The sequence below is a fragment of the Heteronotia binoei genome, chromosome 14, assembly GCF_032191835.1.
Source record: "Heteronotia binoei isolate CCM8104 ecotype False Entrance Well chromosome 14, APGP_CSIRO_Hbin_v1, whole genome shotgun sequence".
Lineage (NCBI taxonomy): Eukaryota > Metazoa > Chordata > Lepidosauria > Squamata > Gekkonidae > Heteronotia > Heteronotia binoei.
The window spans coordinates 52788581-52815723 of record NC_083236.1 but is presented as its reverse complement, the minus strand read 5'-3'; the positions used below and the strand labels follow the sequence as shown (position 1 = coordinate 52815723).

The 27143-nt window shown below is 41.1% G+C and overlaps 1 protein-coding gene across 1 annotated transcript in view; it reads left to right on the top strand.

Moving 5' to 3' along the window:
- The window catches only part of NETO2 (neuropilin and tolloid like 2), a 46875-nt gene extending 20881 nt beyond the window's left edge, over positions 1 to 25994 (top strand). Inside the window, exons 2-9 of the mRNA XM_060254371.1 lie at positions 3843 to 3899; positions 6158 to 6298; positions 7959 to 8207; positions 11854 to 11898; positions 11996 to 12123; positions 15505 to 15733; positions 17601 to 17714; positions 25279 to 25994. Of these exons, the coding sequence (XP_060110354.1) occupies positions 3843 to 3899; positions 6158 to 6298; positions 7959 to 8207; positions 11854 to 11898; positions 11996 to 12123; positions 15505 to 15733; positions 17601 to 17714; positions 25279 to 25859 (1544 nt within the window). The 3' untranslated portion in view covers positions 25860 to 25994. The remainder of the gene's footprint in view (positions 1 to 3842; positions 3900 to 6157; positions 6299 to 7958; positions 8208 to 11853; positions 11899 to 11995; positions 12124 to 15504; positions 15734 to 17600; positions 17715 to 25278) is intronic.
- The last annotated feature ends 1149 nt before the right edge of the window (positions 25995 to 27143 follow it).

Below are 27143 nucleotides of genomic sequence, written 5' to 3'. Positions count from 1 at the left end.
CAAAAAACAATAGCATGCTTTCAGTACAGTTTTTGCACTAAGACTCTGCATAAAGTCACATTTTGGATGGAAATGTAAAAAGTACATTATGTTTCAAAAAGCTGAGGAGAAAACACAATGCGAGTCTGCTAGAAGTCCATCAGGTGCTTTCAGTTCCTCTGCTCTTCGAGCACTTGGACAGCCTTTGCTCCTCTGAGGATGCTTCTGGGAATTTCCGGTTTGTTCTCCACCCTCCAGGCCCTCTGCACCAGCCAAGGCCACAATTTGTTGGTTCTTTGTGTTCCCTCTATGTGATCACACTGGTCGAGGAAATGAACAGGAGCTCAGGGAAGAGTTTGTTTTTGTACAGGAAATCAGTGTGCGATGCAGGGTTTTATTGTTTGAAATCCCAGAGGAGGATAGTGGGAGTCCCAGGTATAGTGAATGATAAACTGGAAGGAAAGAATGACAACTTTCCACAGGAGGGCTCAGAGGGGCTGCAGTTTCCTGACTGACTTATGGCCACTATGACCTTGGCACAGAAACTAAGATGCTGAAATTATTCAAAATATATATTTTCAAATGTTAAAATTTATTGCATAAGACAGAAAGGAATCACAAACCTTTTTTTTTATTATAAAAGGAGAATTAAACTATTTGATTAAAATGGATTATATGATAGATTATGGGATTGATTTTTTTCTTCGATCATAACCACTTAGAATTCTTTTAATTAGATGGAATAGGTACAATCAATAAATAATAACGCAGAAACCTTGTGACACTTTAAAAAAACAGCACATTTTTATTCCAGTATAATATTTCATGGACTAGAGCTCACTTTTTCAAACGCAATGCCTCGACTCTCACTTTGCAGACATTTTACATAAGAGGTATGAGAAAATAAACAACAGGCTCTAGGGGGCATCAAATACAAGCAGTACAGCGTTTACCTTATTTTTATTTATTTACCTTAGATTTATATCCCACCCTCTCAGTAAATGGACTCAGGATGGCTAACGATCAGAAAAAAAAACATTACAATACTAAAATCACTAAAACAAGCATTGTGTTGCTACTCAAAATAAACAGGCAGATTCAAAATAATTCTTCAGCAGGCAATTCAAGGTCCTTAAAATGTTGGTAGTCCTTAGGATGTTACACAGTTTCTCATAGTTGGTATTGCTCAGTTACTATTAGAGTGGAAGCACTCTCCCACTCAGGTGTTATAGGCCAGTTGAAATAATTCTGTTTTACAGGCCCTGCAAAATTGGGAAAGATCCCACAGGGCCCTTATAGCCTCTGGGATGGTGTTCCACAAAGCCAGCTCTGCCACAGAGAAGGCCCTGGCCCTTGTAGAACTCAGCTTGGCCTCCCTTGGTCAGGGGATGGAGAGAAGATTTTGAACTCCCGAACGCAGTGCTCTCTGAGGAACATGTGGGGAAAGGCGATCCCATAGATAGACAGGCCTCTGGCCATAAAGGGCTTTAAAGATTAATACCAGCACCTTGAAACGGATTTGGAGTGCAATAGGCAGCCACTGCAGTTCTTTAAGCTTGAAATAATTAGTAAAAATATAATCTAAGCAAGAAAGTACAAAGAAAATCGATTAGTTAAGGTAAGCAAGTTAACACCTGTAATGTTGGGGGAGTCCCAGGGTTTTATTGATATCAATTATAGTGGCTCAGAAACCCCACACTCCTGTTTATCTGGATGTGGAGGGTGTGTGAACCTCTTAATAAATTCCAAAGGGGGATACTGGAGTTCCCCTTTGAAGTATTTTTGTTGAAGGATGATAACTTCTAGTCCAGCCACAATTTGTCTGGAAGACAGAAATAGTCACCTTATTGTTTTGGCCTTTTTAATGGCCTTTTTAATGTCAGATTTATTGGCCTTTTTAATGTCAGATTTATGTCCATTTATTCTTTTGCTTAGGCACTTAACTGTTTATCCTATGTAGAAAAGAGAGCATTGTTTGATACATGATGGCATTCAGCACAATGAAGGGATAAGCAAGTGGATGAAGATGGTACAGCTGATATTGTTAGTTTCTAGAAAGAGATTGCCTGAGTATAAATGGATACTAAGGTTTAAAAATCTTGTTTTGTTGCAGGATCTGAACCCTGGATTTGTGTCTCTGTTGGGTGGCTCATTGTGTAAGAGGAGTAATCATTATCTGGGGTGGGCTGTAGATAATTTAGGTCAGGGGTGTCAAACATGTGGCCCAGGGGCTGAATCAGGCCCCTGAAGGGTTCCTATCAGGCCCCGAGCAACTGGCTGTCATCTGTTTCCTTCTCCCTCTCTCTTGCTTCCTTCTGCATCACAGCTTGCTTTGCAAGGCTAGTTCAATTGCACAGGAGCTACAGAGCAAAGCCTCTGTTTTCTCCATTGACAGAGAAAAATTTCAGGAAACTGTAAAGAAAATAGATGCATCATAGAAAAGGACAACTGCAAGTATAGAAATGAATGTCCTCTTAAAGTTAGTAAGATGAATGAACATACTCACAGGTAGAGGTGCTTTTTGATCCATCCCATTGTTTTTGTTCACTATTCATATATAGAAGTCTGATATGGCACTCTTAGAAGCTTTGCCATAAAGGTTTTTTTTAAAGTTAATAAGAACTTCAGAAAAGAAGTCTGTGGTAGAATGAGCCACTTTTCATTGTTTTCCCATATAGAGAAAAGACATTTTCTGAATGAGTTACAAATATAAGCCAACATCAACTATCAAATTATTTAAGTTACTGTATTGTCGTTAAAAGCAATCTAAAGATCTCTTAAGGGACTTTCTCCATCAATCAGTTCACAGTTGCCACTCGTGATGCTTCAAATGCAGTGGGGGATTCCAAGGTCTTGGAATAATATAGAAAATAAATGGTGGTGTATAATAAGACTTCATACAATCAAATATGAAAAGTTTTATTGAAGGTCTTATAGAAGATACTTGACACCTTCCAGATTGAATAAAATGTATTCTAACCTGGCTTGTTGGAAATATGGTACTCCAAATGAAGATTTTATACACCGCTGGTGGCTTTGGCCCTGAAGTTAAGCTGGCTTTTAGATAAATGGCATAAAGCTAATATGATTTTGTTATTAAAATGTCTAAAATATGTTATAGCAGAAGAAGATGTTAAATTGAGTTTAAATATAGTGATGACTCAAGTAGAGATTGAAGAAAGATGGAAAACACCAGCCTTTCCAACAAAAATAGAAATCATATGGTGTGTTTCAGTGGTGTCAGATGTGACTAGATGAACTGAGTTATAATTGGCAGGAAACTGAATAACTTTTTAAAAATAAAATGAAAACCATTTAATTTCTTTTTAAAACTACTGTAAGGACCACAAAGATTTCTCTTTTGATTTGTTTGAACCACTGTAAGCATACTTCAGTCTTTTCATGGATAGATGATATCTATTATGAATTATTATTCCTGTAACAGATGCATTTTGTATTGAAATAATTTCTTAATAAATCAAACCATACCAAAGTATCTATCTTATCCTAAAAATAGGGAGACGGGGCAGATGATATAAATGGAAATACATTGGCACAGCAGCAAGATGGACTTGCAGTTACGTGGAAATCCAATATCTTAATGAAAATTAAGGTTGCCTTCAGAAAGCCAGCTTGTCTTTGATTATTTTTTTTTAATGAATTAGCTATGGGATGTTACAGATTGCTGTCTCCAAATAAAAAGGCAGGTCTTTCCTCACTTGCCTCATAGGGTGGGTGGCTGTGAAGCTAAAACACCATCCCAGGCTGTTCCTGGAGTATGGACTGGGCAGAAGTATAACAGATGAAGACTTGTGGGTTTTGCTATAATTTTATATCTTACGCTTTTTTTCTTTTCTCACTAGTGTTCTTAATAACTATACTTGTGGTGGAAGGTATTGCTGTGGCTCAGAAGACTCAAGGTACAGTACAAGAAGTTCTTTGGGAAGCAATGTAATCCATGCTTGTACAGCTAAAAAATGTAAACGTCAGAATTTTTGTTTCTTTCAAGCAAATAAATGTGAAAAATCAGTTGCTCAGAAAAAAACAGGAAATAATTAAAGCACCTAGAATTTTAAAATCCAGTCAACAAACTGGTAACGTATTCTGAGATAATATACACTGGGTGGAGAAATAGCTGTCTCTGTTCAACATATGTTCATATAATGTTGACATTAAAGGGATATGCTAATTTATTTTCCCCCCACAATGCAATAGTTTGTGCTAATTGCTCCCTGAGTAGGAAGCATTCACGAAAAAAAGTTACTCCTGGCTTTTGGCTTGCTTACTCGAGAATAAATTTGCACTGTATGTTCCATATGACGTATCTGTGCATTGGATGCCTGTCTCTTTTCTATCTCCCCTATTTTAAAGCCTGAGAGGAGGAGCAAATTGCTGTTCAATCCTTATTCTTTCCTTCCAAGACAGAAACATATGGAGAGAAAAAAATCCTGGCTAATTTTCTAATTTTCATAGCTCTTCTACAAAGGCTGGAAGATTATAGGAACCTAGACATGTCTCAAGGACCTAGTATATCTTTGAAAAGTCCTGGTCTAAATTTTTTGAGGACAGTACCCCTACAGCATCGACCACCTTATCAAGAGAATCTCCTGCCGCCTTCCTGGGACTGTTATCCTAGCCATTAAAGAGCAGCAGCATTAAAAAGTGTGAATGTTTTTTTCTTGATACAAGTGTTCTGTATCTCAAACCTGCCTTAGGGCTGTATGTGTTTGTGTATTGGCAGTCAAGATATGGCTGACTTATGGCGACCTTACAGGGTCTTCCAAGGCAAGAGATGTTCAGAGATGGTTTGCCATTTTCTTCCTCTGTGTAGTGACCCTGGTATCACTTCAGGGTCTCCCATCCAAATACTGACCAAGGCCAACCCTGCTTAGCTTCTGAGAGCTGAAGAGATCAGGCAAGCCTGAGCTATCCAGATCAGGGATAGGGGCATATTGGCCATCTGGAAAATTGAGAATTTCTATTTGTCTGTAAAAGGCCAATTGCAACTGCATGTGGGGCCATTGTAAAGAGGAGAAATGGGGATTAACCCTTCAATCCATGCTGGATTTTGCTAATCAGTTCCTCCTCTGCCTCATTATCAACAAATTAAAGGCGAGGGGAGACAGGTCCCTTTTTCAAATGTAGTCTGAATAGCCCAGACTAGGCTCAAGCTCAGCAGAGCTTAGAACCTTAAGCATGGTTGGCAGGGCCTTTTTTGTAGCAGCAGGAGCTCCTTTACACATTAGGCCACACCCCTCTGACATAGCCAATCTTCCAAGAGCTCACAGGGCTCTTAGTACAGGACCTGCTGTAAGCTCTTGGAGGACTGGCTACATAAGGGGTGTGTGGCCTAATATACAAAGGAGTTCTGCTACAAAAAAAAGTCCTGATGGTTGGCCCTGGTTAGTACTTGGTTGGAGACCACTAAAGACCAGGGTTTCTGTGCAGAGGCAGGCAATGGTAAACCACCTCTGCTCAGATGAAAGATCATCATAAGGTGACTTGATGGCCCTTTATTATTAATAATAATCAGGGGTAGAATTCTAGCAGGAGTTCCTTTGCATACTAGGCCGCACCCCCTGACAAAGCCAATCCTCCAAGAGCTTACAAAAAAAGAGCTTTGTAAGCTCTTGGAGAATTGACTACATCAGGGGTGTGCGGCTTAATATGCAAAGCAGCTCCTTCTAGAATTCCACCCCTGATAATAACAGAATACAGGAAAAATTATTAAGATTAGTAAAAATCATGTAGGGACTAAAGAGTTAACCAGCATCCTTCCCTCCAACCCACACAGTCCCAGTGTAATGTAGGGCTTGCAGTTTCCTTTTTGAGAGGAACATAAATGTATTACCATCATGGCTGATTTTTCAAAACTGTAGTGTCATTTCTTTATAGTCATCCCTTTTCAGGTGAATTTGACTTTATGGTACAGCTTTACAAATAGGAATGGCTATGGCTCTGTGGTTTTGTTAGTGCAGTAATTATTTTTCTCTGGGTTCCCCCCCCACACACACACACACATTCCCACAGTTAGCTTTATGCAAACCTTCCCCCTATCAACGAATTGCTTTTTTCTTGATAAATTAATAGTGTCAAGTACTCACCAGGACTTGCTGTTAATGGCGTGCCTGTTTCCTGGAACAGCCATTAATTGTGTGTTTCTGTTTTCTTCAAAAAGGTGGGCAGAATGTTGGAGGTAATCGCATGGCATCTTCCCAGTGTAGTGACTGGGTAAGGACAAGCAATGGAGGCCACTTCACATCACCAAACTTCCCTAATTTGTATCCGCCCAACCAGGAGTGTGTCTATATTTTAGAAGGTATTGAAATCCAAACGTATATTGATACTTTTATTGCTGGGGGTATGCATAGAAATTCTTCAGTTTTAAACACAGTCATCTGAATAAAATACACTTGAGACAACATTGGCAAACATTTGACTGTTTTAGGCAGTTTGCCCAAGAATGGAGCACTGGCATTGATTCCACTGCAGCAGACAAAAATTATGAAATTTGCCATAATTCAGGTGTGTTTTCACATTCATAGGATAAATGCTGTAAATCCTCACATTGGTTTCAAAAGGCATGCAGCAGCATTTTACAATATGCTTTGGACACGCTATTAGATATTCCCTTTACTGGGCTTTCCAGTATATGTTAATTTCTATGAAAATCTACATTTGATTCATAGTACTGGTCTTTCATCTTACCATTTTCCAAGGTATGACTCTTTCATTACTGTTGTCTGCTAGAGCACACGTCCTTAGAGGGAGGGAACAGGAAAATAGGAGCTGGGATGGGCCACCAAACCTTCCACAGGGATTTATCTGGGGTTGAGTATAGCTAGCACACTTCCTAGTTTAATGGATTTTTAAAAACACTTGTCTAGTTCACTCAGGGTGAGTTTCTCAGTAGTCTGAGTCTAGTGACACCTTTAAGACCAACAGTTTTATTTATTAACACTTTGTTGGTCTTAAAGGTGCCACTGGAGTCAGGCTTTATGCTACTGCTTCAGACCAACACAGCTGCCCACGTGGTTCTTTCTCAATAGTCATTATTAGCCATGGTAGTGAAAACAGAATCCCACCTCTGATGCTACATGCGAAGAGGCAGCCATCATTGTCAGGGCTTTTCCTGTAAGTTCCCCTGATTTATATTGAATACAAAATGCCAAATTTGATGGTGCATCCATCAGACTGTTCCATCTGTATTTATATTCCACCCTTGACTCTGAAGAAGAAATTCTGTTGTAATGTTACTTTCTCCCCCTCATTGAGTGCCGCACTAGTGAGTTGAAAACAAAGTTTGAATTATTCAAAGTGGTCTAAAAAAGGGAGGTCCATGTATACCACTGTGAGATTCTTGGAAGAAGGAAGAAGTAAAATTGTACTAAACAGATAGGTATTATTGGGCGGGAAAAATACAGAATTCCATCCTAGATGGAATGGATGAAGCAGGGTATGCACTTTTAAAAAAATGTTTTCATCAGAGAAATATCAAAGGTGCTGGTTTTTTAAAAATTCACAATAACATCAACATAGTACACATGAAACTAATTCAGGGAGATTTAAGTGAATAAAGGTTGCATAAAGTTTTACATCAAAATACTAATTTATATCAAATAAAAATGTTTCACGTTTTCTTGCTTTCACTAGTAGAAAGTCTTTCACAATAGTATTGGAATTGTTAGTGTTAGTCAAGCCAAAGTCTTCCTGCTGAAAAATAATTCCATGACTTAAAGAATCAGGTCGGGGGTGGGAGGGGGGAAGTTTATGGCACTCGGGAGTGTGTAGCATATGTGCCGTTTCAGTGTGTGTTCTGTATAACATTTAAACTCTATTAGCGAAGAGCTATCTTTGTGTTATTGCAGTAGTAATTAGCTCTGAGAAGAACAGAATGTCATATCTTTCCAGAAACTGCTTTTATTCATTGTTACTGAGCTGAATGTTACATTGACCTGGCTGGTTCTACTTTCTCACAGCTGCCCCACGCCAAAGAATAGAACTGACCTTTGATGAACCGTATTATATAGAACCCTCGTTCGAATGTCGGTTTGATCACCTGGAGGTTCGTGATGGACCTTTTGGCTTCTCTCCACTTATTGATCGCTACTGTGGTCCAAAAAGTCCTGCCCTAATTAGATCTACAGGGAGGTTTATGTGGATAAAGTTTACATCAGATGAGGAGATAGAAGGCGGGGGATTTAAAGCAAAATATTCATTTATACCAGGTAAAACTTCCTTCCTCCCTCCCTCCCTCTTATTCTAGAATGAATTTATTGAACTTATTAATGTTGGTCAAATCAAAGCCTTCCTGATGTATTCTGCTTACAGATATTTTATTCTGACCACATTGAAAGCCATATGCTATAAGAAAAAAATCAGTCAATTGTATCAACACAGCCAAGATCAAATTGGATGAGGCAACTACTTCCAATCCAGAGATATTAAGGGCAGATGATATGAGGCAAGCTAACCCATCTCCTGGCCTCCCCCCTTCTTCCCCTTTTGGGCCTCCTTGGAGAAAGCAATACATCCTGAAAGAGTAATAGCTTTATTTATCCAAGTCTCTTGTAATAAAACATTAAAGGTAGATGGAAGAGATTTAATTTCTGAAAAAAAGACATTTGGTCTTCCAACCAGCCACATTCTGACTTACTATTTTCATGTTACTAGAAGGGCAGTGTCATTAACTGACATTTTCAACTGGGCTGACTGAGAGCCACATACAAATCCCAAAGCAAAATTTTATATTTAATGTTATACTGCTCCTGATTTGAGATAAGATGAACTCTGTAAATCTGGTTTTCCATATCAGAAATGACAAGCCAGTGTTGCAGATTGCATGGTGCCTGGAGACCCTGAATTTAGGGCTTTTCCAGTAGTGGCCCCTCACCCGTGGGATATCCTTCCCCTGGAGACTTGCTTGGAACCTCCCTTAGCGCTCTTTTGGCCCAGGCCAAAAAGTAGACGTTCAGTCAGACTTTTAATTAAAATTTTTCTTATAGTCTACTTCTGTCCTTTGCAGCGGGGGTTACGGTGGACCAGATTACTGCTGAGGCAGTGCCATGGTCGGACCACTATACCCTGAAGGCCCATATGGTTGTGCCACCACAACCCTGTTTAGGTAGCGAGCGTATTTTAGCTCGCCCGCGAAGCCAGATGGACCCTATGCGGCTTCAAATGGCTCTGCGGGATCCTTGGTTCCTGGCAACTCGCTAGGTGAACTAGTGGAGATGTAGCATCAACAACTCTCCGCAGTCATCGATGAGATTGCTCCCCGGCGTCCTCTTCGCCATCGCTCAGGGTTTGCGCTGTGGTACACCCCAGAACTGCAGCTGATGAAACGGTGGCTTAGACGACTAGAGAGGCGATGGCGGTGTGCTCGCAATGAGGTGACAAGAACATCTTATGGGCTGTTTATGAAGTCCTATGAGACGACAGTCAAGGCTGCAAAGAAGGTTTACTTTGCAACCCAGATTGCGTCTGCGAATTCTCGCACGGCCCAGTTATTTAGTACAATTCGGACCCTTACAAACTTGCCTCAGAGCAAACCAAATGATAGGGAATTGGAGATCGGCTGTGAGGCCTTTGCAGATTTTTTCACAGATAAGGTCCTGTCGCTCCGCCGCCACCTCCCCGCTAATTCTGATACAGTAAGCTAATTCAAGGCTCCGAGCACGTCTTCTGGTTTGATCCTGAATCATTTCACTCCACTCAGCTTGGGGGAAGTTGACAAAGCCCTCTGTACTGTGTGTCCCATTATCTGCAGTTTGGATCCGTGTCGGTCCTGGCTGGTGCGTGCTTGTCAAACAGAACTGCGAATCCCATTGCAGGAGATTATCAACAGGTCCTTGACTGAAGGAACCTTTCCCATGCCCCTTTAAGAGGCAGTGGTTCGCCCTCTCCTCAAAAAAACATCTTTGGACCCGGCCGTATTGGCAAACTACCGGCCGGTGTCGAATTTGCCCTTTTTGGGTAAAGTCATTGAGAGGGCAGTGGCAGCACAGTTGCAGGGGTTTTTGGATGACGCTTCCATGCTAGACCCATTTCAGTCTGGCTTCCATCCAGGTCATGGGACACAGACGGTACTGGTTGCCCTCATGGATGATCTTTTGAGGCATCTGGATCGGGGCGGCTTGACAGTGCTGCTGTTGTTAGACCCATCGGCTGCATTTGACACAGTTGACCATCAGCTACTGTCCCACCGCCTTGCCGGGGATTCAGGGGTCTGCCTTTCAATGGCTAATCTCTTTTCTCCAAGGCTGGAGACAAAGGGTGGCAATAGGGGAGCAATCGTCCCAGAGATACCCACTTGTGTGTGCGTTGCCTCAGGGGGTAGTTCTCTCCCCGATGTTGTTTAACATTTATATGCGCCCCCTTGCCCAGATTGTCTGGAGATATGGGCTGGGTTGTCACCAGTATGCAAATGACACCCAGCTCTGTCTATTGATGGGGGGCCGGTCCAGCTGTGCCCCAGAAAATCTGGACCTGGCATTACAAGCCATAGTGAAATGGCTCAGGCAGAGTCGACTGAAATTGAATCCAGCAAAGACAGAGGTCCTGTGCCTTAGTCACAGCGGCCTGGGTAGAGAGATCCCTTTGCCAGCCTTTGATGGGACGCCACCAGTGCCAGCATCGAGGGTTAAGAGCTTAGGGGTGCTTCTGGAGCCTTCATTAACAATTGAGGCTCAGGTAGCAGCCACTGCCAAATCTGCATTTTTTCATCTTAGGTGGATAAGGCAGTTGGTTCCATACCTGGAGCATAACGATTTGGCAACAGTGATCCATGCGACAGTCACCTCGAGAATAGACTACTGTAATGCCCTCTACAAGGGGCTGCCCTTGACTCAACTCCGGAGACTGCAACTGGTGCAAAATGCAACAGCCAGGTGGTTGTTGGAGCTACCTGTACGGCAGCACGTCCAGCCTTCACTGGAAACGTTACACCGGTTGCCTGTGGCATTCTGGATTTGTTTCAAGGTGCTGGTTATACCTTCGGGATCGCCTTTCCCCATATGTGCCCCAGAGAGCACTATGTTCAGGGTCCAAAAAATCTCCTTCAGATTCTCGGACTGAAAGAAGTTCGATTGTCCACCACTAGAGCCAGAGCATTCTCAACAGTAGCCCCTGCTCTGTGGAATGCCCTTGAAAACGTCAGGGCCCTGCGGGACCTGCCACAGTTCCGCTGGGCCTGTAAGACCAAACGATTTAAGCTTGCCTTCAGTAGTTAAGGGGAGGTAGCAAATGTTCCACAGCACTGACAGTCCCACTGGACAAATATAGATATTGAGAAACACCAACACGCATCTTGGATTTTATGGTTAAAATGTGTAGAATTGATTTTATTGTATATTGTTTTTTAGGATTCTATGTGGTTTTTAACTGTTGTTAGCCACCCTGAGCCCGTTAGGGGAGGGCGGGATATAAATCTGATAAAATAAATACAAATAAATGATGAGACTTGTTTTATGCTGCTTTTATGGGACTCTAATTGCTAATGACTTGCCATGATTTTATTGCATTTTGCTTTCTAAGCTACCTCAAGCAGAGTCTCTGGAAAGGTGACAGAAACATTTTCTAAATAAATAAACAGAATCATTCTTGTACAGGCTGGTTGTATTTTATTGGAAACATAGACCATAGGAGCCACCTGCAGAAATAAGGTTAAAGTTGTATGGATACAGCAGAGCATTGACACCCACATTGTCAAATTCTTACATAGGTACAGTCAGTTAATGAGTGATAAGAATCTTGTTTTTCCTCTGGTCAGCTATGGCATGTTATTTTCTAGCATGTATGATGTAAATTTTGTTGTACATTTTATTAATTTTTCTTAGTCCTTGTCATTCATTTTCCTTTTCTCCCCTCTTACAGATCCTGAGTTTACTTACCTAGGAGGCATTCTGAATCCCATCCCAGGTCTAGTATTGCAGTACTAATCTCTTTTGTACATTTAAGTTTTAAATCACCCTTATAGATCACTTTTCTACATCATGTGGTTCCTCATCCCTTGTAGACTGCCAATTTGAGCTCTCTGGAGCTGACGGGATAGTGCGTTCCAGTCAAGTAGAACAGGAAGAGAAAACAAAGCCCGGGCAAGCGGTTGACTGCATATGGACAATTAAGGCTACTCCAAATGCCAAGGTGGGTCCACTGAATCACTCCATCTGTAATGGCCTTACAGCTTATTAGTGGCAGGGAATGGTCATTAGTAATGATTTGCATGGTGTGTCCCGTTCACTGAAATTCATACTTGCTGTTGGTTGAGGGAGCTGAAGATGGATGCAGGTTCATAGAAGGTGTCAGATGCACAATAACTGTGCTGCCTTTTTAATGACCCAACAGCCATTCAGGTGTTGAAAAGTTATTAGTTGTGTTTTTGAAAGGATCCTTCCAGATTGGCTCTGAACTCTATTTTTTTTTCTCCAAGCTCTCATTAGCTTAGTAAAATACAAGGCACAAGTGCAGAAGAGTACTGTTCTCAAATCAAAGAAATTGTGCATTGATCTTTCCAGTTCAGGGATGGGGCTGGATCCCAGAACCTTGAACTCCAAATCACAGGGATGTGTGTGTTGGGTGCTACTTGCCTAGCCTTATGTGGACATCACTGATAGTCATATGCAAATTTTTTTGGGAGGGGGAGGATTTCCTATAAAAGCCAGTTCTAATAGCTGTATGATCAGGGATTTATTTGAGCAGGAATGCACAGAAAAGCAGTTCTGGCTCGCTTGGTGTCATGCAAATGAGTTCCTGCTGGGCTTTTTCTAACTATCCAATGGTCCATTTTCATTTCTTTTTGAAATTTCTGCCGCTTTGTTATAAAGATCATGAATATTGCTAACAGGCATTTGAATTCAGTTTATGTCCTTAAATTGTCTTGCCTGGCTTGTTTGTGATGTTTCAAATTTGGGTTTACCCAGGTTGCTAACTGCTTGGTGACCTGCAAAGGTTTGGGGCTTATATGTGTGAGCATTTTATGGCTAAAACAGACATTCATGATAAATCCTGTCTGTAAAATCATAACATTGTCACACAACCAGAAAGTAGCCTTGGTGTGTATGTATGTACCTGTAATATGAATAGTATTTTCATAAAGCCATACAAGTTGAGAGGGCTACATGTTTTGTGTTCAAGTCATGATTAAACAAAGTGAGAAGGAACAGGAAGTTCCAGGTTGAAAAGCCATAGCTTTCATTTTTATCCTTGTCTTGAGATCTGTCTTGATCTATAATATCTAGGCATAGTAATGGCTTGGGTGCTGCAAGTAGTCACCCATCGTGTGCAGGTAGGCTTCCCTGTATCCAGAGACAACTGAGGAGAATGCAAGTTATGCACACCTGCTGAAGGGACAACCAAAAGCCAATTAGAGCTTCAATCTAAGGCAGAAGTGGCCAAACTTGCTTAACAGAAGAGCCACACAGAATAAATGTCAGATGCTCGAGAGCCACGAGATATGAACATCAGATGTTTGAGTGCAGGAAGGCAAATAAGAACATAAAAGAAGCCATGTTGGATCAGGCCAATGGCCAATCCAGTCCAGCACTCTGTGCCACACAGTGGCCAATATATGTGTGTGTGTGTATGTATGTATGTGTGTGTGTGTGTGTGTATATATAGGGGAGGGAGGTGGAAAGAAAGTAACTTTAACTTTAAATGCAGCCTCCAAATTGCCATCTGGCTTGGCTTGTAGAAGTGATTTAAAGAGACAAATGCCTTCTTCAAGCCAGCTGACAGGCCAGTAGGGGCTTCAAGAACCACAATATGTGTGAAAGAGCTACATGCGGCTCCCGAGCCACTGTTTGGCCACCCTAGGTCTAAGGAAACAGTATGTTACTTGCCAAGAAAAGGAATGGGTTCAGACTGTAGGATAATGCAATGACAACTCTGCTGCGTATTTATTGCTGTATCATGGCACTGACCAACCTGTACGCTTGTAAATAAAAGAGACATCACAAGTATCCAATGTAGTCTCCTTCCACTTAGAAACTGGTTTTAAATCCTGAGGTCGGATGCAAAGGTGACGTTCCAACAGTAGAGCAATGCTTCCATTGATACTGGAGGACAGCAGTTTGTGCCAATTCCCACAGTAGAACCCCATTATCCACCCCCCCCCTTCTGCTGGTCTTGAGGATCCCATACTGCCCCCCGCCCCCCATGAACAGAATTGATGGTAAACTTCAGCCGGAGGTAGGAATTAGAGAAGTTCTTTTCCACAATGGAGTAAAGAATTATATCCTGCACCACAGCACTCAGAGAGAAGGTAATTACAGTATCGTAGCTACAGTGTAGTGATACAAGGAAAAAAGATTTCCAATGGCTTCAGTGTTTTGCTTGCTTTCTTGTTGTCTCCTTTCTGTCAAGTAAAGCTTGGCTTTGTTTGCACTGTTTTGTTGCTCCCTCCTGCAGTGAATTCTGGGTTTTGGTAGCTTAATAGGCTCTTGAATCTTGCCTTCAAGAAGGACTGAAGCACTTCCTGAATGCATTTCTGTCTGGACTTATCACCTTTATCTGAGTATCTGGGTACTCAAATACCCTGTAGAACAGAAAGCAAGCAGCAATTCACTGTCTCCTTTTACTGCAAGTATGCTCCTAAATGAGGAAATAATTGCCAAAAGATTTGTTAATGTTCCTGCCAAGACAGAATTGCACGCATTTTAAGAAATGATGACTTTATAGAGGGAATTCGTGTACATGTATGAGTGAAAGCACATGTCCCTTGAGAAATTATAAAATCTCAAGGTTGTCTTGCACTATTTCCTCACACAGAATAGTTATCAAGAGTTGCTACCTTTAATCAAACGATAATTATGGAACACAAAATATTCAGAACCAAGGCATCTCGCCCACCACCTAAAGCAGTTACATAACTTTCCCCGCTAGTTTCTTCAGCTAAAGCTCCTTGACTGAAATACATTTAACTTGCTAAGGAAAGAACAGCTGCTCTTAGGTTTGAGTCAGCAAGCACTGAAAAAAATAAACATTGGAAAAATGAGGACTCAGTTTTGTTTTATGAGAGGGAACTTCAACTTTGCCTGGGAAGAACGCATATTAAAAAGAGATTTATATTTTGATACAAAGGAACTATTTTGACTTTTCTTTCAGGCCTGAAAATAGGGGGGGTGGGATGTTAACAATTAGAAAGTGCAAATGTTTCTGTCTGTTAACTATTTTGGTGTATATTTTAAATAGCCTGTTTTTGGTGTTTTTATATTGATAGTCCATTATTTTATTCTATTTTTTCTTTTGTAAGCCACCTCACACAAGTCATCTGGACCAGATGACCCTGGAGGTCCCTTCCAACTCTATGATTCTATCTCCAGCAAGGTGGCATATAAATTCCCCAAATAAATGACTATAAACATTAAATTGCAATCTATTGAGCTGCCTCCTATATTTTCACTAAGTTGTAAATATACAAATTTAAAAGAATTGGAAGTCACCACATTGGTTGTTATATTCTTTAGTTTTATGCAACTAAACTACTAGTCCACTTTCTAAAACGTTTTTTTCCCCTCTGGCAAACAGATTTATTTGAGGTTTCTGGACTACCAAATGGAGCATTCAAATGAGTGCAAGAGAAACTTTGTGGCTGTGTATGACGGAAGCAGCTCCATTGAAAACTTGAAAGCAAAGTTCTGCAGCACTGTGGCCAACGATGTGATGCTTCAAACTGGAGTCGGGGTGGTGCGGATGTGGGCAGATGAAGGCAGTAGGCTAAGCAGGTTCAGAATGCTCTTCACGTCCTTTGTGGACCGTAAGTATATTGTTGAAAACAGAAACTACAGGGAAAGCATCATCCAGAGCTAAAGACCGTGGTCTGTGAGATCTGATTCTGCCAATGTTTTCCTTTTACATTCAAAACCAGCCACAGCGGGGCCTGAAGTAGGTTGGGATCAAGGTGGTAGGAGGATGTGTAACTCTTCTCCTCCTTGCCATTTCCCTGACAGAAGTAGACTCCCCCAAGGTACTGTTAGCCGTGGTGTAGGGAGAACATACAATATGGCTATCTATCTATCTGAGAGCCAGTTTGGTGTACTGGCTAAGTGCGCAGACTCTTATCTTGGAGAATCAGGTTTGATTTCCTATTCCTCTACATGCACTTGCTGATGTGACCTTGAGTCAGTCACAAGTTCTCACATAGCTGTTCCTCTCAAGAGCAGTTTCAGTTAGAGCTCTCTCAGCCCCACCTACCTCACAGAGTGTCTGTTATGGGGAGGGAAAGGGAAAGGAGATCGTAAGCTGCTCTGAGACTCCTTTGGGTAGTGAAAGGCACAGTATAAATATAATCTCCCCTTCTCCTTTTTCCACCAGGGCTCATTACTATTGATTTAGGGAAGGAATTACAGTATGAGAAGAAAGACACCCCTATAGCATCGTGGCTCACACCTTTGATGAGCTTTAAACTCTCAGCAGATCAGATCTCTTGCATAACCTATAGTTAAATCAAAGTACTTTTCAGTTTGCCCCTTGGAACAGAGATGTGCGAACTGGGTAACAAGTGCTTACTGCCATTGCATCTGCAGAAAATGTAGGCAGTTTCAGCATACTATTTTAGTGTAATTTCAGACTATGTAAAACATCATGTCATGATTCGTGGGGCAAAGGTTTTTCCTACCCAGCATGAGATTCATCATCTGAAAATTACAGAGGAGGAAACGGAGAGATACGGCTGTCGCTTGCAGCACCTTTCTTGGCTATAAACCAACTGCATTTCTATGGTGTTGTGTACCATGTGTACAGCAAGGCTTTTATCCTCTACATTTTCAAAGTGCTGTAGCTTCAGTTGGGGCAGAGCTGCAGCCTATATCATGGATGAGACTTTTCAGGATATGCTATATAAGGAAACTAGGTTTCTTTATTTAATAGGTCAGGCATCTAAAACTGGAAGACTCACAAATGATGATTAACCATTTTGATTGAAACCTACTTGTTGTCTCCAGATAAGCTTGTACCTCTGAATCTGTTGGTGCTATTCAGAACTCTTTCAGAACAAAGTCTGACATTAAAAATGGATAGAAAGAGCAAGACTTTTCATTAAAAGTCAAATGGCTTTTTAGTTGAATACAAACAGAGTTGGTGTGGTGTCTGAGAGACCCATGTTGAAAATGGTCACTCTGCTGTGAAGCTCACTGTCCTTGGGTCAGTTGGTTTCACCTACCTCACAGGATTGTTGTGAGGATAAAATGATGGCAGAAGAAGCACATACTTCACTGGGAGCTACTTGGAGAAAAGGTGAGATAAAAAGATGTTAGAGTAATAAAGTGTTCTCCAGTAGGTTGGTAACCCTAAGTAATTAACTGGCTTGGTGAGAGGACCCGGCTATATCACTGCTTGTTTAATTCACTATAAATAATCCTAAAAAGAAAAAGCTGCCAAAAAGAGCATAATTGGAGAAAAATCAGGACTGCTGTGATGTTTTAAATACATATAATATTGATGGTTACATTTGAAGCCATAGCTGTGGAAAATATTCTGAAAATGCCCAAATGTAGCATTCAGCAGTCTTGTTTAGACCTAAATTTCTGCCTCAAAGTAGAAAGTAATTACATATTGAAGGCGTATTTCAAAAAGTTTGGGCAGCTCATAACATTTGCTTTCCTTCCTCTCTCTTTTCCTTTCAGCTCCTTGCTCAGGCAGCACCTTCTTTTGCCATAGCAACATGTGCATCAATAATTCTCTAGTCTGCAACGGCATTCAAAACTGTGCATATCCTTGGGATGAAAACCACTGCAAAGGTGAGTGTGGTGCATGCTTAATCCAAGACTTTCACCTTGTTTGTGCCTCAGGTCAGTTGAAATCTGCCTACTCAACCTTAAGAAACCAAAATGCATGATAAACTTTGAAGCCAGATGGCTGCCCTGTTTGTTTTATGTATGTGGCTTGTGAATTTGAACAGTGGTACAACCCAAGTTCCTTCTTTTGATTTTTTTTTAAACATAGGAACATATTTAATATGTATGCATGATGTTATATTTCTTCGCTGGCAGAGTCTGTTAGTTTTATAGGCAACCAAAATCAATTGCAGGTGACATGTGAATCATTTAAAGCAAAAAATTTATTTTTCTCCAAACATACCTTTGCAATTTTGGAGAGATCCCTTTTTTACGCCAGGGAGTGAGTGGTCTTGACAAAACCCACATTTAGTTTTAAAAGTTTTTCTCTCACCTATCACTAGCACAAGACAGGCAGTTAGAATAATAGAATCATACAGTTGGAAGGGATCTCCAAGGTCATCTAGTCCAACCCCCTGCACAATGCAGGAAACTCACAAACACCTCTCCCTAAATTCACAGTTGCTCCCAAGTATCCTTTAAATGCAAATAGCCCTGTTGGCCAACAATAGTAAAATTGCCAGCTCATACCTTACCTGGAATCTGGCACGTAATAGGTGACACTAAGGCTAGATTGTATCTTCCTGAAGATTTCAGAAAAGGGTTCTTGGATCCACAAGAGGTGGGCAGAGTTAATAAAAGCCCTTGGTATGCAGGGAGAAGGGCCCATTTTGACTGATTCCAATTGTGGGGGGTGACTTGCCAGGAGGGAGCTCCCACATCAGGTTCCACCTTGGATGGTGGCCATTGCCATATGGAAGAGACAAAGGGCTGTCTGCCTGAACAGAGATTCCCAGGTAATAGAAGGCTTTCAGAACAGTAAGTTTAAAAAGACAGCTTTAGAACAAGACCAACTAGGGCATGTATAAGGTTGAGGGACAGAGGATCGTGCGTTTGAATCTTTCCTTTGCATTCCTGACTCAGTCTGTTTCTCTGCAGAGTATGCATTTTATTTTTCATTTTGTTTTTCATAAATTATTTTACTATTTTAAAATCTAGTAGTAGTTCTTCATACATCATAGACCTCCACCATTCAAACTTGCTCTTTAAAATGGGCACCAGTAGAAGGGAGCCAAGTCAGTTGCAAAACTGGTTTTTCCCCCACGAGTGTGCAAGTATAGCAAACCATCCTTGCAACCAGGCATTGGGTAGCAGGAAACACAAACACGAGGTGGAATCTTAGAATGGAAACACCCACTTCGTAGGTAATGCCTAAAATGTCCAGTTGGTGGTAGCTTGCTTACTTTACTTACTTACAATTGGTAGTAGCCTACCAAAGGAGAGGTGAGAGAACAACCGTTCTGAGAGTAAAGCAAACCAGGAGAGTGGCGTGTCACTGGGTGGAGATATGGGGCACTCACTGGATGTCTAGATGCCTCGGAGGGCTGACCTGAGCAGTGTTCATGGGTAATACTGCCACAGTATGGTTCTCAATCATTCCTCCTAGTCAGTACTGGTTTCTTAAAAAAAAAAAAAAAAAGCTCTAGGTAGCAATTTTGGTTCTTCTGCTTGTATTCGCAGAAAAATAAAACCTTTTGGCAATAAACTAGAGTGTTTAAGTTTTTTTAATCATTTGGCAGAGGTTTGGGTAAAGGCAAAGCAAACCTAAGGCTAAATAGCGAAGGTGGAGTGTGTATAAAACCTGGCTGCATTTGTCTGTGGAGACTCAACTTGTGAAGGTACACCATCAATTTTTTCCCCATTTATTCTGCATTTTGATTATGAAAACTGGCTTTGCCCATTTCTTATTAAGCAAACTTGTAAAAAAGAAAAAGAAGGGTACCTTCGCATTGGCAAATACAGTGCTGTCTTTCTAGCTGCAGAATTAGGAGTTTAAAATAAATTATCCCTTGTATTTTAACTGTAAATATGAACATTGTTCTAAGCTTTTTAATAGCCAAGAGATGAAAATATCAATACTTTTCCCTTTCTGAATGTCTTTTTTTATTCATGGTTGTATCTCTTGTCACCGTCCAGAACAATGACCTTTTCTTCCTGAACTTGCATTAATTTTCCTCCCTCTTTAAGCAGCTATACGGAGAAAATTGCTATAATCTAGTAGTGCCATCTTGTGTGTTTTCAGATGAAGTACTGTCAAATCTATTTGTGATTCTCATCTACAGCTGTTAACTCTCAGTGCCTGAGGTGTGGCAAACGTCATCCTGTAACCTTCTATTAATCAAAGCAAATACAGTTTGTGAAGCCGTCCTGCTATCGTTAATCATTCATCTTCTAGAGATGTCATATTTGCTAGACCTTAGAGCTTGAGAATGGAAGGAGTGGCACTGCATGTCTGCAGTTTTCAGAAGAGCAGCTGGTTCAGGGGAGAGATCAGTTTACATTGGTTTCATTGAGGAGGAAGGGAAATGTGTAAGGCTGTCACTGGTTAAGAAAATTGTAGATGATTAATTGTATGAGGCTTAACCAACTGGCTAAAAAGCCATGCGGATACAACAAATACTCAAAGGCATGCTTTGTTTTTAGATGATGTATATTGCATCAAACACAGAAGAGATGTCCATTCCTGAGAGAGAGAGGGGAGCGGAGGAGGAATGCTTTTACCGAGATGGCACACTGTTATCTGCAGTTTTTACACATATTATGTACTTTAAAGTGACTTTTAAAATGTCGCCCAATTAATCAGAGACTCCTTTTTCGTTATCTCAACACTTTCTCCCTTATGATTTCTCTTTCTCTCGCTTCTGAGCTTATGTTCCTCTTCTGACCTTATGTTCTCTTCCCACGCACCCCCAGTCCACAGGCAGCCTTCTATTTAGCATGTAAGCATGCAGAATCCTTGCATGCAGCTGCATGTATATAACCCACTGTTGAATGTATAAAGGTCTGTGTAATGGGATTAAACTACAGAGCTCCGTGGCGCAGAGTGTTAAAGCTGCAGTAATGCAGTCTGAGCTCTCTGCTCACAACCTGAGTTGGGTAAAATGACTACCCAGCTTGGTAGCGGGAAGTGTAGATGACTGGGGAAGGCAATGACAAACCACCCCATAAAAAGTCTGCAGTGAAAACATTGTGATGCGATGTCACCCCAGAGTTGGAAACGACTGGTGCTTGGGATTAAAAGAGGATTTGAACAGAGTATTTTGGACTTTCTCCTAAAACTAGCTTTCCAAGAGAAGAGGCAAGAGAGAGAAAAGTTCCTGCAGTTAGAAGGTTTTCTGTCTTCCTATTTGTCGCTCTCCTGGTTAAGCTATAGGAGTAAGCCTCTATTGCAGGGAGAAAAATGCCCCTCGCTTTGTTTGTTGCTGTATCCTCTGTGGCCTGGGGGCTTCATGCCCCCCACTCTCCATGTGTTTTGTGCTTCATGCATAGAAGAACCAGTGGATCTTAACCAATAGTTATTGAAGTTCTAGAAATTAATGTGTAGCACTTCCCATGTTATTTTTTTAAAGGGGAATTCTCTCACCAGTCCTCATCCATATGTAACGTTACGCGAACATGTAGGAAGAACACTGTTATTTGCCCATCTGTCTTGAAAGACGTCTGTAAAGGCAGGAGATGCTTCTAGGGATTTGATATATGTCGGGCCTTCTGCTAGCTAGAATCGTATACTGTAATTAACGTGCTGTAATGCTGCTCCAGGGTGTTGCTTTCAACATACATCTGTAGGCCATTAGCTCAGTTGGGAGGTCAGACTAATAAATTATTAAATTATTCAATGTTTTGTATTTACTGCTAACGAGATCTAAAGTGGTTGTTATCACATTAGATACACAACCGTCCTATTCCCAGGTTTTTAAAAAAGAAGTCCTGTCTAGGAAGAAAAAATGTTAATTGTGTCTTTTTGCAAAAGGTGATATCTAAGGTATCTTTGCATAAGAAGACCTGGAAAACATACTGTAGCTGCCTTCAGATGTTGGTCTTAACTGCAGAAATGTGAAAATGCTCGCAAATCCATCTTGTTACTAGACTTCTGTGTGCATCTCCTGTTTCATCTCTTGATTTGAGGGATGCAATTTAAAAACTTACTGTGCTTAGTGATGACATAAGAAAGCAGGTAACCAGTCCCATCTGCTGCCACCACTAACCACAATCTTAAACCAAGGTTTAATCCAGGCTTAGTTTCTCTTTCTTCACCCTGCTACAAAACAAAACAGGTTGGTAACGGCCATTAATCCATACACCTGCATTCCTGTATCACAGGTAACTTGAGTTAGTTTTTAAATGTGATTCTCTTTGTAAGAAGAAAGGAGTAAAGTTCATCAAGATGCCAGGTGTGTGTGTGTGTGTGTACGTGTTGTTGTTCAGTCGCACAGTCGAGTCTGACTATTTGTGACCCCATGGACAAAGTCACAGCAGGCCCTCCTGTCTTCCATCATCCTCCGAAGTCTGCTCAAATTCGTGTTTGTTACATAAGTAACACTGTCCAGCCATCTCATCCTTTGCCGCCCCCTTCTTCTTTTGCCTTCTGTCTTTCCCAGCATCAGGATTTTCTCCAGGGAGTGCTCCCTTCTCATTTGGTGGCTAAAGTATTTGAGCTTCAGCATCTGACCTTCCAGGGAACAGTCTAGGTTGATTTCCCTTAGCACTGACTGATTTGATCTTCTTGCAGCCCAAGAGACTCTCAAGATTCTTCTCCAGCACCGCAACTCGAAAGCATCTATTCTTCTGCACTCGGCCTTCCTTATGGTCCAGCTCTCACAGCCATACATTACTACTGGGAATAGCATCGCTTTGGCTATATGGACTTTAGTTGGCAGGGTGATGTCTCCACTTTTTATTATACTGCCCAGGTTTGCCATAGCTGTCCTCCCAAGGAGCAAAGTCTTTTAATTTCACGGCTGCAGTCACCATCTGTAATGATCTTTGATCCCAGAAATGTGAAGTCTGTCACTACTTCCATGTCTTCCCCTTCTATTTGCCAAGGTGTGATGTGGCCAGATGCCATTATCTTAGTTTTTTTGATGTTGAGTTTCAAGCCTACTTTTGTGCTCTCCTCTTTCACCCTCAACAAGAGGTTCTTCAGGTCTTCCTCACTTTCTGCCATTAGAGTGGTGTCATCTGCATGTCTGAGGTGGTTGATGTTTTTCCCAGCAATCTTAATTCCGGCTTCTGCTTCATCCAGGCCAGCATTCCGCATGATGTACTCTGCATATAAATTAAATAAGCAGGGTGACAATATACATCGTTGTCGAACTCCTTTTCCTATTCTAAACCAATCAGTTGTGTGTGTATATATATATTTTAACTTGGTCACAGTTTACAGCATCTCAGTACAGTCATGTGACACTCCAAGGAGAATTAACACAGACAATTGGTTCATCTACTTGTTTTTTCTAGGAAATATTTGATTAAAGTTAAGTACAGTTTTCCATTAAAAGCTATAACAAATTACAAACAGATGCATGAAGGTGGGGGGTAGGGAGATTTATGCAGAGGGGTTAAGGGAGAAAGTTTCCCCAACCTATCAAAAATATAAACCTATAAACATAATCAAATTCCTGTTCCCGTTTGAGGCCCTATGGGGGGGATCGATAAAGGTGGCAATCGCGCATCTTTAAAGTAGTTCGTGTAACATCACTATTTATTTATTTGCGTTATAATGATCTTATTTGAAAAAAAATCATAATAGGAGTGATTTTAATCGGAGGGGGGAAGAAAGTAATCACAATGCAATGACACATTATCAAAATCACGTGGAATACCATAAAGAATGGGGGTGGGTGGAAGCAAGGGATGTATTCAGTAAAAGAAAATCGTGTTACATCATTATATATTTTTCGCGTTGTAACGCGAAACGTGATTTGATTAAAAAAAATTATTTCAAGAAAATATTGGATAATTTTCAAAGGGAGTAAAATTAAGGAAGTATGACGAAATAACTGGGCGGAATCATGGGCGTGGAGTTATGTGGGTGTGTTCTACTGATGCGAAAAGTTTTACAGCGCATTGGCGTGAGTTCCACACATAAATTTCGAACCCCGAAACCGCATCAAAAATAAACTTCTCGCAAAATGACGATCTCCTAAATGCGGGGCGACACCGCTTTGGAGGCCGGTCAAACTGCCGCCCCAGGTCATGATGTGCAGAAACCAACATCTGCCCCGGGGGAAACGCAGCGCCGAAGCCGGAGCAAAGGCTAATGCAGAATCAGCAATTTTTAGTGCAATTGCAAAACAGGTGTTGCTGCAGTTAATGTTGAAAGAAGCTGATATTAAATCTCTCACTTTGACAAATATTTTTGCAGTTGAGACTTGTGTAGTTGTAGAGTGGAACATTTCATTAAGTTTTGCATTAATGCAACATGACTTATTCATTTTTTAACTTGTGGTTATATTTGAATGGTGGTCAGGGAAATTGACAAATGTTGGTCAGGGAAAGACAGGGAAATGAAAAATAAAATTTTAGTAGCAACCCTGAAGTAGAAGGTACAGTGCAAGTCAACAATAATTAGAAATGCCTTTAAGTGAGAGAGAACTTAGGTTTCTAGTTTAAAAGTTCCTCTAACACAGGAGTCCCCAACCTTTGACTCTGAGGGCACAGCCCCAAAATGCCTGTCACAAAATACCTGTTGCAGGAGGCAGAGCCAGCCACAAAATAGCTGCTGCAGTTTACTGCAGTCACATAGCAAAGATTCTTGTGCTATGCTGGCAGCTGCTGCCAGAGCAAATGTTTAAATCAGAAGCTTTGCTGGGCAAAAACCCCACCTGGACCGCCCACTCACCTGTCAGGCACCAAGGAAGGTGTCAGCAGGCACCACACTGCCCACAATCACCACTGGCATTATCTGGGGATAGCTATTTTTGTTCTGGCTGTGTTCCCTTGTGAAATCAACTGTAAGGTACCACCAAACTAGAGAATATCCCTGATGAAATCTGAGGAAAAGTCTTCAATGTAATTATACCATTTTCTGGAAAGGAATTACTAGACCACAACTATCTTGGTTGGTTGCCATGGTGAGTTTGTCTACTCTTTAGAAATACCATGGATTATTCACTGCTGATGCATCTTCTAAAGCCTTTGAACTCGGGAATCGATCGAGCCCAGAATCTACTGGATACCCACGTTACACATCTTTTCTGATCTTATTTCTGCCATTGCCAGTGAGTGAACTGCACTCCTTTGCATTTGCTCAACCTGCAGGCTCTTTCAGAAAAGCAGGGCCTTATTCTGCATGTAGGAAACATCACTCATCCTGAAATAGGTTTGTATTGGATGCAGTCCTCTAATGAAGGTCTCCCCCCCGCCCCCGCTAAATCACCCAGTAAATTTAATCACTCACTTCGTTGAGAGAATTTCGTCTTTCCATGGCTCAATCAGTGCTGAACCATATTCAGTGTCACGACTACATGCACCGCTTTGGAGAGAAGGGAGAATTTTAAATTTTCTTTACAAAATTTCCCAAGCGATGCTTCAATCATCTTTCTCTTGTAAATGGCAATTCTAACCATGCGCTTAATGTGACAGACAAGCTTAAAATTGCTCACCTCTTCTCTATGTTCCTTTACAGAAAAGAAGAGGACAGGACTGTTTGAACAAATCACCAAAACCCACGGAACAATAATTGGGATTACTTCAGGGGTCGTCTTGGTTCTTCTCATCATCTCCATCCTGGTGCAGGTGAAGCAGCCACGGAAGAAGGTGATGGCTTGTAAAACCACTTTCAACAAAACTGGCTTCCAGGAGGTCTTCGATCCTCCTCATTATGAGCTCTTCTCATTGAGAGACAAAGAGATTTCTGCCGACTTGGCTGACCTGTCTGAAGAACTTGAAAACTACCAGAAAATGAGGCGCTCTTCAACAGCTTCGAGATGCATTCATGACCACCACTGTGGCTCTCAAGCCGCTACGGTAAAGCAAAGCAGGACCAACCTCAGTTCAATGGAACTTCCTTTCCGCAACGATTTTGCACAGCCTCAGCCAATGAAGACCTTTAATAGCACCTTCAAAAAAAGTAGTTACACTTTCAAACAGGGTCATGAGTGCCCTGAACAGGTCATAGAAGACAGGGTGATGGAAGAGATTCCTTGCGAAATCTACGTGAGAGGTCGAGAGGACGCGGCACAAGGCTCCTTATCAATGGACTTCTAGTCTCATTTCAAAAGTGAGATGAGTGTGTGTAGATATTATATATATATATATATAATATATATATATATAAAGTTATAACTTACATGTACATAAATGTACCATATGGGATTTGGTGGAGAAATGAAATATTTGCCTTTTTTTAAAAGCTTAATTTATATTTTGCCTCCCTTAAAGGAAAGCTCTTCATAAACACAAATTTCTTCCCTTGAAATGCCCATTTGGTTGAAAAAACAAAACAGTTTTTGCATGGGACATCTATGACTTGATGTTCAAAGAAAACCCACAAGTATGAAACAGTCCCCAACGCCCAAATTCCTTCTATCTTCCCATGGTTACATTTTTTTCTTCCTTTGGGTACTTGGTTTTCAGTTCAAAACCTTAATTACTTCAGTAATAAAATTAAGTGGGCCTAGCACCACACAGTCTGACATCCAAGTGTTTCTCCTGTTTGTCAAAACTGTAGCTTCGAGTTACTGTGCTAAGTGCCAGTTGAGGCTCAGCTGAGTAACACTGCATCATTCCGGTTCGTCTTGACTGATTTTGTATTGCTGCATTTTTAAATCCTCGACTCCTTGGACCCTCAGTTCTAAGGCTTTCTGTGCCAACAAGTAAGCCGTGTACTGGCTGCTGAGGCTTAGTAATGTTGAGCCAGCACTGTAGGAACCTGCACAGATATTCAGGATTAATTTGCGTTCTCTGTTTATTGCAAAAAAATAGGGTGTTTTTTTTAAAATGGCGGGTTAGCCTTTTTAAGTCTTTATTTCATCTTGCAATTCAGTTCCCTTGGGAACCAAGGCTTTAGACAGACAATAATCAAAGAGTCGATTCAGCATGAAGTCGCTGGATATGCCAATGTCTTCTAGTTGTGTTACTCCTTGTGACAGCGCTCTCTGAATAGTCCATTAGAATATGGTGCTGGGTACAGCTGATGACACTTTGATACTTGGGTTGGGTGATTATCAAAAGCGTGTTTCTATCATGACATCTATTTTCTTCTTCCAGCAATACATCAGGGATTTTTAAAAATAAACTGCCAGTAGGCAAATTTTGCCATATTCAACACTGTGCAAACCATGATTGTTGCAGCTTCTTAACTGTGAAAGGGCTATTGGGCCCATGTTTTTCAGAGCCTTTCAAAAGAGTTGTTAATAAGTGTCAGGCAATGATCTTGTTTAAGGTTTTCCTACAGATACCACTGTTGGAATCAACAATGACCTTTCTTCTGGTGATGCAGGGTCAATAAAAAGTGCACATTTTGTACTGGGCATTAAGAATATAAATGGC